General features: G+C 40.5%; 1 protein-coding gene across 2 annotated transcripts; it reads left to right on the forward strand.

The window, feature by feature from the left end:
* On the forward strand, positions 1–5,438 carry LOC134214180 (X-linked retinitis pigmentosa GTPase regulator-interacting protein 1-like). Of its 2 annotated transcripts, XM_062693596.1 has the most exons (12): positions 1–201; positions 258–915; positions 1,403–1,604; positions 1,669–1,784; positions 3,187–3,490; positions 3,549–3,580; positions 3,855–3,992; positions 4,052–4,285; positions 4,347–4,515; positions 4,611–4,699; positions 4,767–5,144; positions 5,210–5,344. In XM_062693596.1, exons 1-12 carry the CDS (start codon positions 170–172, stop codon positions 5,222–5,224), a joined length of 2,367 nt encoding a protein of 788 aa, XP_062549580.1. In that variant the 5' UTR covers positions 1–169; the 3' UTR covers positions 5,225–5,344. The 2 variants fall into 2 exon arrangements, with proteins under 2 accessions (XP_062549580.1, XP_062549579.1); XM_062693595.1 differs by having other exon boundaries at positions 4,767–5,438.
* The last annotated feature ends 8,048 nt before the right edge of the window (positions 5,439–13,486 follow it).

Below are 13,486 nucleotides of genomic sequence, written 5' to 3' on the forward strand. Positions count from 1 at the left end.
TCAACATTCTGCATCGAACTCAGTTTAGATTCAATTTTATGTTTCAACGTTTGAACAAATCGCAACGATATAGGTTTTCTGTTTAAGATAACGATTTAAATTCTAAAAATGTTGCATTCTCTAGTTTAATGGTTTTTTTATAAGCCTTTTGAAATTTATTCTTCCAAACATGAGTAAGGACGACGATCTGCAACGCAATATGTAAGTATTAGATAAAGGAATACAGGACGAGAAAAACTTACATTTTTTCATAAAAGGAAAAAACGTCCTGCAAGTGCATCTCCTTACGCGGAGAATTATCGAGTGCCGATGGACCTCTGCCAGCGCCATTTAATCAATCATCGATTGATGGTATCGAAGCTCAGCCGCCGCGAGTTGGAAGATAAGTACATCAATTTGTGCGACGAAAATTTTTCGATGAAGAAACGCTATCAGGAACAGGAGGATCAGATTAAGAAACTGAAAACCAAGTTGATGCGGTTTTCCAGCCTGGAGAGCAGTAAGACCACCAAATCGGACGTGCGAAGTGACCATAGCAAATTGCACGATTTAGAAGAGCAACGACATGAACTGCATGAAAAACTCAAAGCTTTGCGCAACAGTCAAAAGCAAAAGCAATCACGCGAGAAGCGGGTTGGCGGAAAGGCGGAAACTCAAAAACGTCCTGCTTCGAAAAAGGTGGATAGCACCACCACGCGGTCCTCGTCGTCCTCCAACAATCGGAACGACGATGGCTATGACGAGGACCGGGACGAAGTGTCGAGCAGCACCGATGAGGATGATGGGCCCGGCACAAGTAGCAGTAATCCAAAACCGACCAAAGCATGCAACGGCTGTGAAGTGCTCAAGGCTGAAAAGATGGCCAATGAATCTGAGTTTGTTAAAATGAAAATGGATATCAAGTTCCTGCACAAGGTGAGAATGGGTGGCACAGATAGGAATGTTATTGATTTCATTTCACAAGTTATAATGCACAGGGGCCGGAGGCAAATAATACTTTCATTTGCTGTTGATTTCGATGGATAGGGTTTACTCTGAGTTAATTAAATTAAAATATTTGAGAGGTCTTTAATTTTTTTTCTGTCTTTATAAGAATCAATTGATACAATTCCAAGGTTATTTAGCATTAAAAAAATATTGCTCATTATTATAAAAGTTTGACTAGCCTTTCGCCACTGTGCTATATGATGAGAAAGCTACAGTCGAATCTCCAAAAATACAATGGATGGTGACGGCCAACTTCGAACAAGTTCAGTTAATTTTTAATAAGAATAAAGTATTTGCGGTAGGTCTGATCTACATATCAAATTCACACCATCCGTTGTGTCGTAGGATCCTCGACTGTTGTTTCTAATTTTGCCATTTACTGGTGTTGCACCTCGTATTGCTTGCACGCAAACAGGAAATCCAGAACGAGAAGGAAAAAAGTGCACTGCTCGGACGCCAACTGGAGGAAAAACTATCCTACGAAATCATGAAACGGAACGCCGCGGAAAACGTGGAAATGATTAATCTGACACGCCAGGTGGACGATATGGCCAAGGAGATTCAGCGACAGCAGGACGACCAACGGCGAGCGTTGGAAGCGGAGCTAACGAAGCAAGGTGAGTTGTTTTTCAGCGTGTGCGAAATTAGAAATTTAAATCATTTTCTTGATGCTTTGGTTAGCCGATCTGGAGGGACATATAAAGAAAGAGAAGGATAAAAATTCGGAGCTATTTGAGGAATGCGAACGATTGAAGAAAAATATTGAGAGGATCAAGGAAAATATGTCCGAAGTTGAGGTAAGTTTAGCAATAATGAGCCTCTAATTATAAAGGTGATGATGCTTTCAAAATTGAATAAAAAATAAAAAAAAAAAAAAAAAAAAAAAGAATAAAGAATAAAGAATAAAGAATAAAGAATAAAGAATAAAGAATAAAGAATAAAGAATAAAGAATAAAGAATAAAGAATAAAGAATAAAGAATAAAGAATAAAGAATAAAGAATAAAGAATAAAGCATAAAGAATAAAGAATAAAGAATAAAGAATAAAGAATAAAGAATAAAGAATAAAGAATAAAGAATAAAGAATAAAGAATAAAGAATAAAGAATAAAGAATAAAGAATAAAGAATAAAGAATAAAGAATAAAGAATAAAGAATAAAGAATAAAGAATAAAGAATAAAGAATAAAGAATAAAGAATAAAGAATAAAGAATAAAGAATAAAGAATAAAGAATAAAGAGTAAAGAGTAAAGAGTAAAGAGTAAAGAGTAAAGAGTAAAGAGTAAAGAGTAAAGAGTAAAGAGTAAAGAGTAAAGAGTAAAGAGTAAAGAGTAAAGAGTAAAGAGTAAAGAGTAAAGAGTAAAGAGTAAAGAGTAAAGAGTAAAGAGTAAAGAGTAAAATGTAAGGAGTAAAGAGTAAAGAGTAAAGGGTAAAAAGTAAAGGGTATAAGAATAAGAATAAAGAGTAAAGAGTAAAGACTAAAAAGTAAAGAGTAAAGAGTAAACAGTAAAGAGTAAAGAGAAGAGGAAGAGTAAAGAGTTAGGAGTAAAAAGTAAAGAGTAAAGACTAAAGACTAAAGAGTAAACAGTAAAGAGTAAAGAGAAGAGTAAAGAGTAAAGAGTACCGAGTAAAGAGTAAAGAGCAAAGAGTAAAGAGTAAAGAGTAAAGAGTAAAGAGTAAAGAGTAAAGAGTAAAGAGTAAAGAGTAAAGAGTAAAGAGTAAAGAGTAAAGAGTAAAGAGGAATCAAGAATAGGAAATAAAGAATAAAGAATAAAGAATGAAGAACTGTACTATTCAGACAAAAAAAATTATATCAAAATTGAAAGACAGAGAAGAGTTCAGTTTATTTCCGTTTACGCCGTTATAAACGTCAAATGAGAATTTAAGCATTAAGATCTGCTTTTCACGACTTTTTAGCTTTTCGAGTCATATGTTAGATTTTTACTTTTCCAGCCATATGTGGATGTTTCGTTGTTAATTACTGATATGGGGAGTTCGATACGATTTAAGATTAATTGGAAGTGTAATTTTTTACTGTCTACAATCGAATGTTAGTTCCACCTTTATTGGATTGAATATCTGTGGTTGCTACTTCGTGATTAACCAGAATCAGTTCAATTGCACAAATAATCAACTAAATATGGCTGACCTCTACGGAGTGCAAATACAACTAATATAATCGAATAAAATACATATTTTAGATTGAACGTGATTTTCTGAAGCGACAGCAGGAAAACTTTACGAAGGTTGTCGACGAAAACAAACTGCTGCGCTACCAACTGGAAGAACTTCGCAAGCACAACGAAGATCTCACCAGGCAAATTGAATCGCTCAGGGAGGAGGAAACCGTTACCAAGAGTGCCCAGAAGGAGCTGCTGGAGAAGTTAAAAACACTGCAACAGGATAACGATACGCTTTCGGTTCTGCTGGAAGGACTGAGGACCGAGAACGAAACATTGGTCGAGGAGAAAACGGTTTTGGAGCAAAATCTGAAGAGTTTGGAAGGTAGGATCTGCATGATGAAATGCGAACTGTTAAGACTTATGTTCCATGTGCTTTTCAGCCTCTCCCGTGAAAGAAAGACCATCTACACCGGTATGTTGAACGTATTCATCATCAGAGCTTCGCTTTAATCGTAAATTCTGTGTTGTGTAGTAAAATAGTAAAATTTAAATGCATATCCTTACTGTAGGCTGTAAAGCATCTATATGAAAGTTCAAAAGTGTTACCAAGTAAATGGAAGAAATAGACAGTTTAACCTATTGAAATTACATACCTCCATTCGAGTTTTCTTACTTCAACTTCTAAAATTGTTCAAATGTCTGTACTAGATATTGGATTTAAAGATTTATAATTCAATTTCAAATAGGTTGATCGTAGTGATGGTGAAACTCAAACAGAGATGGTGCAGATCGTTGATCCTGCAGAGCCCGCTGATGACATTCCGATGGAAAATGATGAAGACATTACAACTGGAAACTCTACAAGATTGACTTCAACCTCAGAAGTACAAAAGGCATTTGATATGACTCATAACCGTCCATTTAAAACACTCACTTATTCCAGCCAGAAAATCACCCTTCAGTAGAGATCGATCCAGGGATACATTCGCCGAAAACGTTGCGTCTATCGGATGATTCAATAATGCGACATCGTCGGGCATCCCTCAAACAGGTTCGCATTAGCCAGATCTTGCCGAGAATTACCTTGCTGCAGCAAAATACTCTACAAGATAGCAATCGATCTAAACCGAGCAACGCGGCTCTTCTGCTGTCAAATTCGTATGCACAAAGCTTGGCGGTGAGTACAACTTTGATTGGTACTTAGTTATTTTAACACTAACATGCCACGTGTTTTACAGCAAGAATTGAAAAATTCCAGTTTCACAAGATATGATCATAGCAAGGGAAAAGATCCCGTCTCCCCGGCATCATCCAATTCTATGGATAAGAAGCGAATATCGTTCCAAGAGGAGGACCGAAGCAGCACAACTGATGATTCACCGACTCTGACAAAAGTTGCTGATCAAAGTGAGTAAGACTGAAGTCGGTCTTGTTTCTGTGTCTATCATAGGCAGATAATTTTTTTATATGTTTTTTTTTGCTATATTCTGTAAAATATTCAGAATCTGAAAACAAACAAACCTATGAAAACTATGCTTCCTACTTTGGGTTCACTCCGGAGGTGCAAAAGCGGACTCGCGAATTTTCTATGGTAAGAAGGTTTCAAAAAGCACCACATTTTAGCATGTAACAATTTTTTACACCCATCTTTGCACCAGCTTCTCGATCAGAATACTTCCGTGTCGAAAACAGCATCATCGGATGACTACATCGCTCTTGTCATCCAGAAGGTCTGCTGGAAGGACTCAACTTTATCGAAACTTGTCGAACAGAAAGTGCAGCACTTCTACGTGGAGTTCAGCTTCCTAGGCGAACGGGGACACCGGCTGGAAACGCCACAATCGGCGGATTTACTCGCCGAGAGAGGTGCCAGACAGCACGACGGTAGACCTCCACTGGAGTACACCTTCGATCATCGTGTGGTGTTCAACCTTGCCGGACCGAAACATGAAGCGCGACGGCAGCTGTTACGCAGTATGTTGCTTCCCGGAGGGCGGGACATGGTTCGATTCTTGATCGTGCACGAACAGGTGGAGGTGAGATGTTGCAGCGAAATTGGATTCGCATCGTTCCGGTTAAAACAGGAGATTCAAAATTCCAGCAAAGAGAACAGTGATAGCAAAGTGATTCAAGCCGTTATTTATAATATCAAGGACCCCGTTGACGAGTTGGGGCAATTGTCCATACTACTGGAAGGTATCAGTCTGTTGAGGTTGAAGTTCTGGAGCTAACCATTATAACGGAATCAAAAGGATTAATATTTGAAAATCTGAAACAAAAAATGCTTATCGAAGCAAAAAAAAATCATGAAAGAAATCCTTGCCCTTCGTATGAGAGGAAACTAATTTTCCATGTTGAACCGTTTTATTTATTTTCCGAAAAACCAATCCGCTAACGCGTTCAAAACCAAACGGGACAATCATTACAGGTTTCTGAGATCTCTGAGATAGCGTTTCTGCTGTATTTTCAATTGACAGCAGCAAACATTTTAATTCCATTGACTATTAATACATACCTATCATATTAGCTCGATAGGAGGTTGAGGGTTCGAGTCCCTCCAAGACACGTGGATTCATTCCTTGTCGTGTTTCTGGACGAGCCGGACGTATTTTACTCCCGTGTCTCATCACGTGACGCGCTTTATACCGCTAGAGTTTTTTTTCCCCCGTTTAGTATTCGGCGGGTTGTTTTTATATCGTTAAGTTGCCTACGCGAGTGTAAAGCTAGTTACAAGGTGATTTATCCAGCCGACTAGTTAAGGAAGCGAGCTGTTCTAGCGATGCTATTGCAGTCTCGTTAGTTTGGTTTTTTTTTTCATCAAGTGCTGCGACGACGATCAGTATCAATCAGCATCAGGTCGTCATCGACAAAGCTACCTACTCGGGTAGGCAGCAAACAGGCTAAGTAAAAAGATTGTATCCCATTGTCTCTTTGCATTCGTTTAACTTTCATCCACGCACCAGTGGTGAAGCTTTTGTGTGCTCTGCCTGTCGTTAGGCAAGGGTGGCACCGTTGCATTAGAGTGGGACGAAACGCAAAAAAGGTTGCCTGAATTATTATTAAAAACTTTGAATTTTTTTTTTCTTCTTTTTTGTGGGTGTGTTTGTTTTGTTATTATTATAATTAAAACCCATTAGTATTATTTTTTCTCTTCTATTTTTTTTTTGGGGGGATTTTGTATTACATTTCATGGACGAAGAAAACGGAGGCGAAACGCCTCCCAAAGACAATGTCGTTCGCACGCGGTTCTACCAGGCTTCTTCGCCTGGGCCTTGGGTTGTTTACTTTCGGCAGAAAGTGAAAAGTATTGATTTCCTAGCAATCAAACGTGATTTGACGCGTCGTTTTCCGAAAACTGATTTTCATCAAATCAATCGGAACAAACTACGTGTAACCGCACCTACATACCAGGATGCAAATGCTATCGCAAAAGACCAGAACTATAATGTGGAATATTTGGTTTATGTGCCCTCGCGGGAGGTCGAGATTGAAGGCGTAATTAACGCAGCGAGCCTGACTTGCAAGGATGTGCTTGCAGGAAAAGGCCGTTTAAAGAATGCCCTGCAATCTACCGTGGATATTCTGGACTGCAAGGAATTGCATTCAGCAGCCATGGTAGATGGTAAAAAGTATATTCGAAGTCAGGTTCGCTACGGGTAACGTTTGCCGGTTCGATACTCCCAAAATATGTAGATATCGAAAATATGTTGTTTCCGGTGCGTCTTTTGTACCCAGAGTTTTCAATTGTACCAACTGCAAACAGTTGGGGCACACTGCCGAGTTTTGCGACAACAAGCCCCGTTGTGGCAAATGTTTTGAAAGGCATAGGGAGGAGTCCTGCCAACAACAAGTTACAAAGTGCGCTTATTGTGGTATGGACCTCCCATGGTTTGCAAGAATGTCCGGTGTACAAAAGCGCACCCAAAAAGTTAAGCGTTCATTAGTACAGCGCTCTAAGCAGTCGTATGCAGAAATGGTGAAGTCGCAAGACACATCCGCAACTGCCAACGCAACGGCTGCTATTTCAGCTGCCGTTCAAGTAAGTGATTTTATGATGTCATTTCCATAGACGAATCGGACTCTGACGTAGCCGATATGGATGATTCTGCGGAGGTACACGTACCCGAAAAGAGGAAGAAACTGTCTTCCCAGGATTGCGCCGTAAGAAAACAAAAATCATCCCTAGAAGCTTGCCGAAATCTGATGGTAATGGGGGATTATTTAAAATTCCGAAGCAGCCTGTCTATACTGCTCCTTTTGACCCATGTTGCAGTAAGACATTCCCGCCATTGCCTAAAACTGATGTTCCAAAGAAACATCAGGTAAGGAATATCTCTGAGCAGAAAACTGCTACTCGCACTTCTAAGAAAAGAATCTCGTCCAAGCGAGGATTGATATCCTTTAAGGATCTTGTGGATCGTATTTTGAACTTGTTCAATATTCCGAATTCATTGAGGCCAATCATTGACCTCTTTATTCCAACAGTTGAAAGTTATCTGAAGCAATTGACTGTTTCATGGCCCTTCTTGCAGGACTTGTATCTTTCGATGGATAATACGGCCATACAAGATACAATCACTGTGCTGCAGTGGAACTGTCATAGTCTGAAACATAAATTGGACGTGTTTAAGTTTTAATTCGCAACTCCGATTGCGATATATTTGCACTCTGTGAAACATGGCTTTCTTCTGAAGATGAAATCAACTTCCACGATTTTAACATTATTCGCCAAGATCGGAATGATCATTATGGTGGCGTTCTTTTGGGAATCAAAAATGTCACACTTTCTACAAAATTCCCATTCCGACTGTTAATGGTTTAGAAATCGTCGCTTGCCAAGTAAATGTAAAGAATAAAGACCTTTGCATAGCTTCAGTGTATATTCCCCAAATGCCTCACTTAATCGTCGGCATCTTTGGAGCGCAGTCTCTCTTTTATCATCCCCAGTTTTAATACTGGGTGATATGAATGCACATGGTATTGCATGGGGCGAAACTAGAGACGATAACAGAGCGCCTATTTTCTATGATTTGTGCGACGATTTCAACTTGAATATTTTGAACACAGGCGAAGTAACTCGAATAGGACCTCAAGGTCAGGAAAGTCGAATAGATCTGTCTTTATGCTCTAATTCACTATCATTAGATTCCACGTGGAAGGTAATCCAAGATCCCCATGGTAGTGACCACATGCCGATAGTCACCACAATCAAAAGCGGCTATCAACGATCAGTGCCAGTTAATGTGCCTTTCGACCTCACGAAAAACATTGACTGGCAAAAATTTGCATCGGCGGTAAACATTGGTATTGAATCAACTGATATTCTTCCTCCACTGGATGAGTATCGATTCCTTACCGAATTGATTCATAAAAGCGCACTAGAAGCTCAGAAACGACGCGTTCCAAGTACATCTGTCATAAGAAGACCAGCCACTCCTGGATGGGATGATGAATGTACTAAGCTGTATTCCGAGAAATCTGATGCCTTCAAGGCTTTCCGTAAACACGGAAGGTCTGAGCTTTTCGAAGAGTATTTGAGGCTTGAAAGAAAGCTCAAAAATCTTCTCAAGGCTAAAAACGTAGCTACTGGCGACGTTTTGTCGAGGGACTATCACGAGAAACCTCAATGACAACACTTTGGAAAACGGCCCGCAACATGCGGAACCGCATTTCCACCAACGAGAGTGAAGAATACTCCAATCGATGGATATTCAACTTCGCAAAAAGGTCTGTCCAGATTCCGTACCAGCTGAACCGCTATTTCGAGAATCTACGCTTGATCCCGGTTCTTTGGGTGGACCATTCTCAATGCTGGAACTATCTATGTCTCTTCTTTCATCAAACAATTCTTCTCCGGGATGCGATAATATCAAATTCAATCTTCTAAAAACCTCCCAGATATCGCTAAAGACGATTACTTGACCTGTACAACTGTTTCATGGAGTACAACATCGTACCACCAGAATGGCGCCAGGTCAAAGTAATAGCTATTCAAAAGCCTGGGAAACCAGCGTCTAATCACAATTCATACCGACCGATTGCCATGCTATCATGCATGAGAAAATTATTGGAGAAAATGATCCTTTCAAGAATTGACCATTGGGTCGAACAAAATGCATTACTGTCAAAAACTCAATTCGGGTTTCGAAAAGGTAAAGGAACAAATGACTGTCTAGCGTTGCTCTCTTCAGATATACAGCTGGCCTATGCGCACAAGGAGCAACTGGCTTCAGTTTTCTTGGATATTAAGGGCGCTTTTGATTCTGTTTCCATAGAAGTACTGTCGGAAAATCTGCACAGTAGTGGATTACCCGTTATTTTGAATAATTTCTTGTACAATTTGTTGTCAGTAAAACACATGAACTTTACTCTCGGCACTCTGACAACTTCCAGAAATAGCTACATGGGCCTTCCCCAAGGTTCATGTTTAAGTCCCTTGCTTTACAATTTCTATGTTAAAGATATTGACAATTGTTTGGAAGGACAATGCACGCTTAGACAACTTGCAGATGATGCCGTGATCTCTCTAAGAGGTTCATGTGCAGAAGTCCTGCAAAGACCATTGCAAAATTTCCTAAATAACCGGACTGGTTGTGCGAGACATTTAGGGATCGAGTTCTCTCCGCAAAAGACTCAATTGGTTGTGTTTACTAAGAAGCGGTACCCTGCTCAACTGAAACTAAAGCTGTTGAAAGATGACATAAACCAATCTTTATCTTCTAAATACCTTGGGGTCTGGTTTGATTCTAAGTGTACCTGGAAGACCCATATTGATTATTTGTTAGAAAATGCCGAAAAGGATCCATTTTCTCCGTTCTATCTCCGGAACATGGTGGGGCGCTCACCCGGAAGACCTCATCAAACTATATAAAACGACTATTCTCTCTGTTTTAGAGTATGGCTCTTTCTGCTTCCTCTCAGCAGCTGAGTGCCACCTAATCAAATTGGAACGAATTCAATATCGTTGTTTGCGTATTGCCCTTGGCTGTATGCATTCAACGCATAACATGAGCCTGGAGGTGCTTGCTGGAGTCACTCCTATAAAGCACCGTTACTGGGAGCTCTCACTTAGAATACTGATCAAATGTGGAACAAGTAACACACTTGTATTAGAAAACTTCGATAATATGCTTGAACTGGCTCATCGTTCAAGATACCTGCGAGTCTATCTCAACTACATATCGTCAGATCTCTGTCTTCCATGTTATAATCCACCTCGAGTTCACTTCGTCAACGACAGTTCCTCAATTGAATACGATCTGTCCATGAAACACGCTATTCAAGGAATACCAGATCATCTTCGACAAATATCTATCCCTTCCATTTTTCTGAAAAATATGAACATGTCAATTGCAATAACAGATATTTCACTGATGGTTCTCGCATTAACGGATCCACTGGCTTCGGTGTTTTCAACGTAAATTCAACCACCTTCCGAAAACTTCAAGAACCGTGTTCGGTTTATGTTGCTGAGCTGGCAGCAATTAATTTCGCTTTGGGGATAATTTCCAATCAGCCCGTAGACCATTATTTCATCTTCTCGGATAGTCTTAGTTCTATCGAGGCACTCCGGTCGATGAAACCTGTTAAGCACGCATCTTACTTTCTTACAACTGTAAGAGAGCAGATGCGTGATTTGGTCGAAAGATCATTCAAGATTACCTTTGTATGGGTCCCATCCCATTGCCTAATCTATGGCAATGAGAAGGTGGACTCGCTAGCAAAGGTGGGCACACAGGAAGGTGAAGTTTATGATAGACAAATCTCGAACAACGAGTTTTTCCCATTAGTCCGTCAGAGTACTCTTCAAAATTGGCAAATGATTTGGTCACACAATGAACTTGGACGGTGGCTCTTTTCCATAGTTCCTAAAGTTTCTGCGCGAGCGTGGTTCAGAGGTGAGGACTTAAGCCGAGGCTTCATTCGCACGATGTCGAGACTTATGTCCAATCACTATTCACTAAACGCACACCTCTATAGAATAAACCTGGTTGATAGCAACCTATGTAGGTGTGGAGCCGGTTACGATGACATCGACCACGTAGTTTGGTATTGCTCGGAAAACGACGCCTCCAGAGAGCAACTATTGGATACCCTTGTGGCCCGAGGTAAACAACCCTACAGGGAAGTAAGAGGTGTTTTGGGGGATCGCGATGTGGTTTATATGCAGGCCATCTATGCCTTTCTTTGCTCGTCTGACATAAAAGTCTAATTCCCATATTTTTTTTCTTTCTCGTTTTTGTTTTTGTCTTATCGTTCTGTGTAATACGAAGCTATGGCCATCCGGAAGATGCTCCCTGACGAACCACAACTCGAGCCCGACGCTACGCCATACCGTTATTGACGTCAAATACCCGGATGAGCAGCTGAAATACCTCAAACCTAAATCCCAACCTAGTCCGTCCTGAAATTACGCAATCTAACCTTGAGTCGCCACGAGTATCTTGGTCTATACCCTTTCCCCTTACTAACTGTTGATAATAAGATGATATCGATTGTAAATATCATAAAGTCTCGGCTCCGTTAAGTGTTATACACGCCTGAGCCTGTCAAATAAACACAATAGATAAAAAAAAAAAAAAAAGACACGTGGATTCTTTTTCGCAAATTTCATATCAATTTGTCCATTTCGAAACATGTGCTGTGCATATGCACAGCCAAGATATTTAACAAAAAAGGTGGAAACGGTTATATGGCGTAAAGTGATCGTTAGATAGAGTGAACGAGAAAGTGAACGTGGGATCCACAATAAGGATCTAGGATTTTTTTTTTCAACACTAGAAGTAGGTTCCGCTATTGAGTTTATGTTATGCGATCTTCGAATAACGCCTTCAAGTCACTGTCATCAGTATGGTAATTTGTTGGATTATACTTTTAATTCAATTATATATGACTTTGGCAATAAATCACAACAATTAGGATGCTTTATTATGATGGATTTTCTGTGGCCACTTCTCTTGCACCTCTACCTTCCAATTTGCTTTTTAATCCTATCGCTTGTCGGTTGGTGCCACGCACGAGTGCGAATATTTTCCGAGCAATGGTTTTGTACCACCACAATCGGAGACAATATCAACAACCATCGTACGGAAGAAGATTGCTGAAAATCAACTACCCAACGCTTATGCGATGTGTTTTGAGAGGCGGTTGTTGATGGGAAATAAATCTGGGGTAGGGTCAGAACTCTACATACATCAAGTGGCCAAACATCATACACACTACAGATAGTAGATATAATTAAAAATATACCACCTCAAGTGGCTCGGCGTCGTAGTCGCTACTCTCAACGACCACCGACCGGCATTTCCCCGCACTTGTGTACAATTCATGGCTGGTGCGATTGCGGCGATCGAGGAAATGCGATGCACACGGTGGAAGAATAGGCAGATGGGTGGTTTTTCGCGATATCAACTGATGCTCGCTCTCTGGCGGTGTCGTCGCCTCCACCGCTGGTCGCTCGGGGTCTGGTCGCTGGTGGTGATCATGATCTTTTCGGTAGGATTTTTATTTATTTGCTTTGGTCCTCTTTTTCGCTCTCGGCAGTTGAACGATGGCCCCGAAGACGACGATCCTCGGACGTCGGTCAGCCAGTGACTACTGCTCAGTTTCAGTTGAGCTTTCGAATAGAAAAGTAAGTTTTCATCTGGTAGTGACGATCGGTAGGAAGAATTCTATTAGAATTTTTAATTTTTCTGATGGCGATGGAAAGTCTTTAAAAAGGAATGTGGCCACTTGTTGAAGCTTAAACCGGGAGTGCGTGCGAAAGTTTATATTCTGGATATTTGAACGATCAAGATCGCGTCCGTTTGACATACTGTCCCTCATTGAACGGAAAATATGAAAATGGAATGTCGCTGCTTCTCCTACCCAAGAATAACCGCAAAGGAGTGACAAGCTGCCAAAACATAAACACGTGCTTCTCTAGGCGGAATTTGTTTGGAGGATTTTATTCATTTTCAAAAGGTTCGCAAATCAAGTGTGCAAATTTTTTCAACTGAAAGTGATTGAATAATGGTCTCTTACATAAGAGTGATTGATCTGAGTGCGGGGGCCGTCGTACAATTGCATGAAAATTGAAAAGTGCGATCGCGGCACAATCGAGAAAAATAAGAAGAAAAAGAAGAACAGCAGCAGCTCGAACAAGCCGAAGAAAACACAGTTGCAATCGTGGTTCCGAGAATCGTGGTGCGGAGGAGAAGTGTTCAATTAGTTTTCTATTTTTCGTCCTCCCGCGCCGCCCGGCCGACGCCTATGAATACGGCGAAGACAACTAAGAAGAAAAATATGTCGTCGGTTGGCTACGGGTCGATCTCGTGTTTTGGTTTTCCGTTTTCTTCTGGGGGTCTTACCAGAAAGTGTCGGCCGTTGATTTGAACTT

This window comes from Armigeres subalbatus, chromosome 2 (assembly GCF_024139115.2).
Source record: "Armigeres subalbatus isolate Guangzhou_Male chromosome 2, GZ_Asu_2, whole genome shotgun sequence".
In the NCBI taxonomy this organism is placed as follows: Eukaryota; Metazoa; Arthropoda; class Insecta; order Diptera; family Culicidae; genus Armigeres; species Armigeres subalbatus.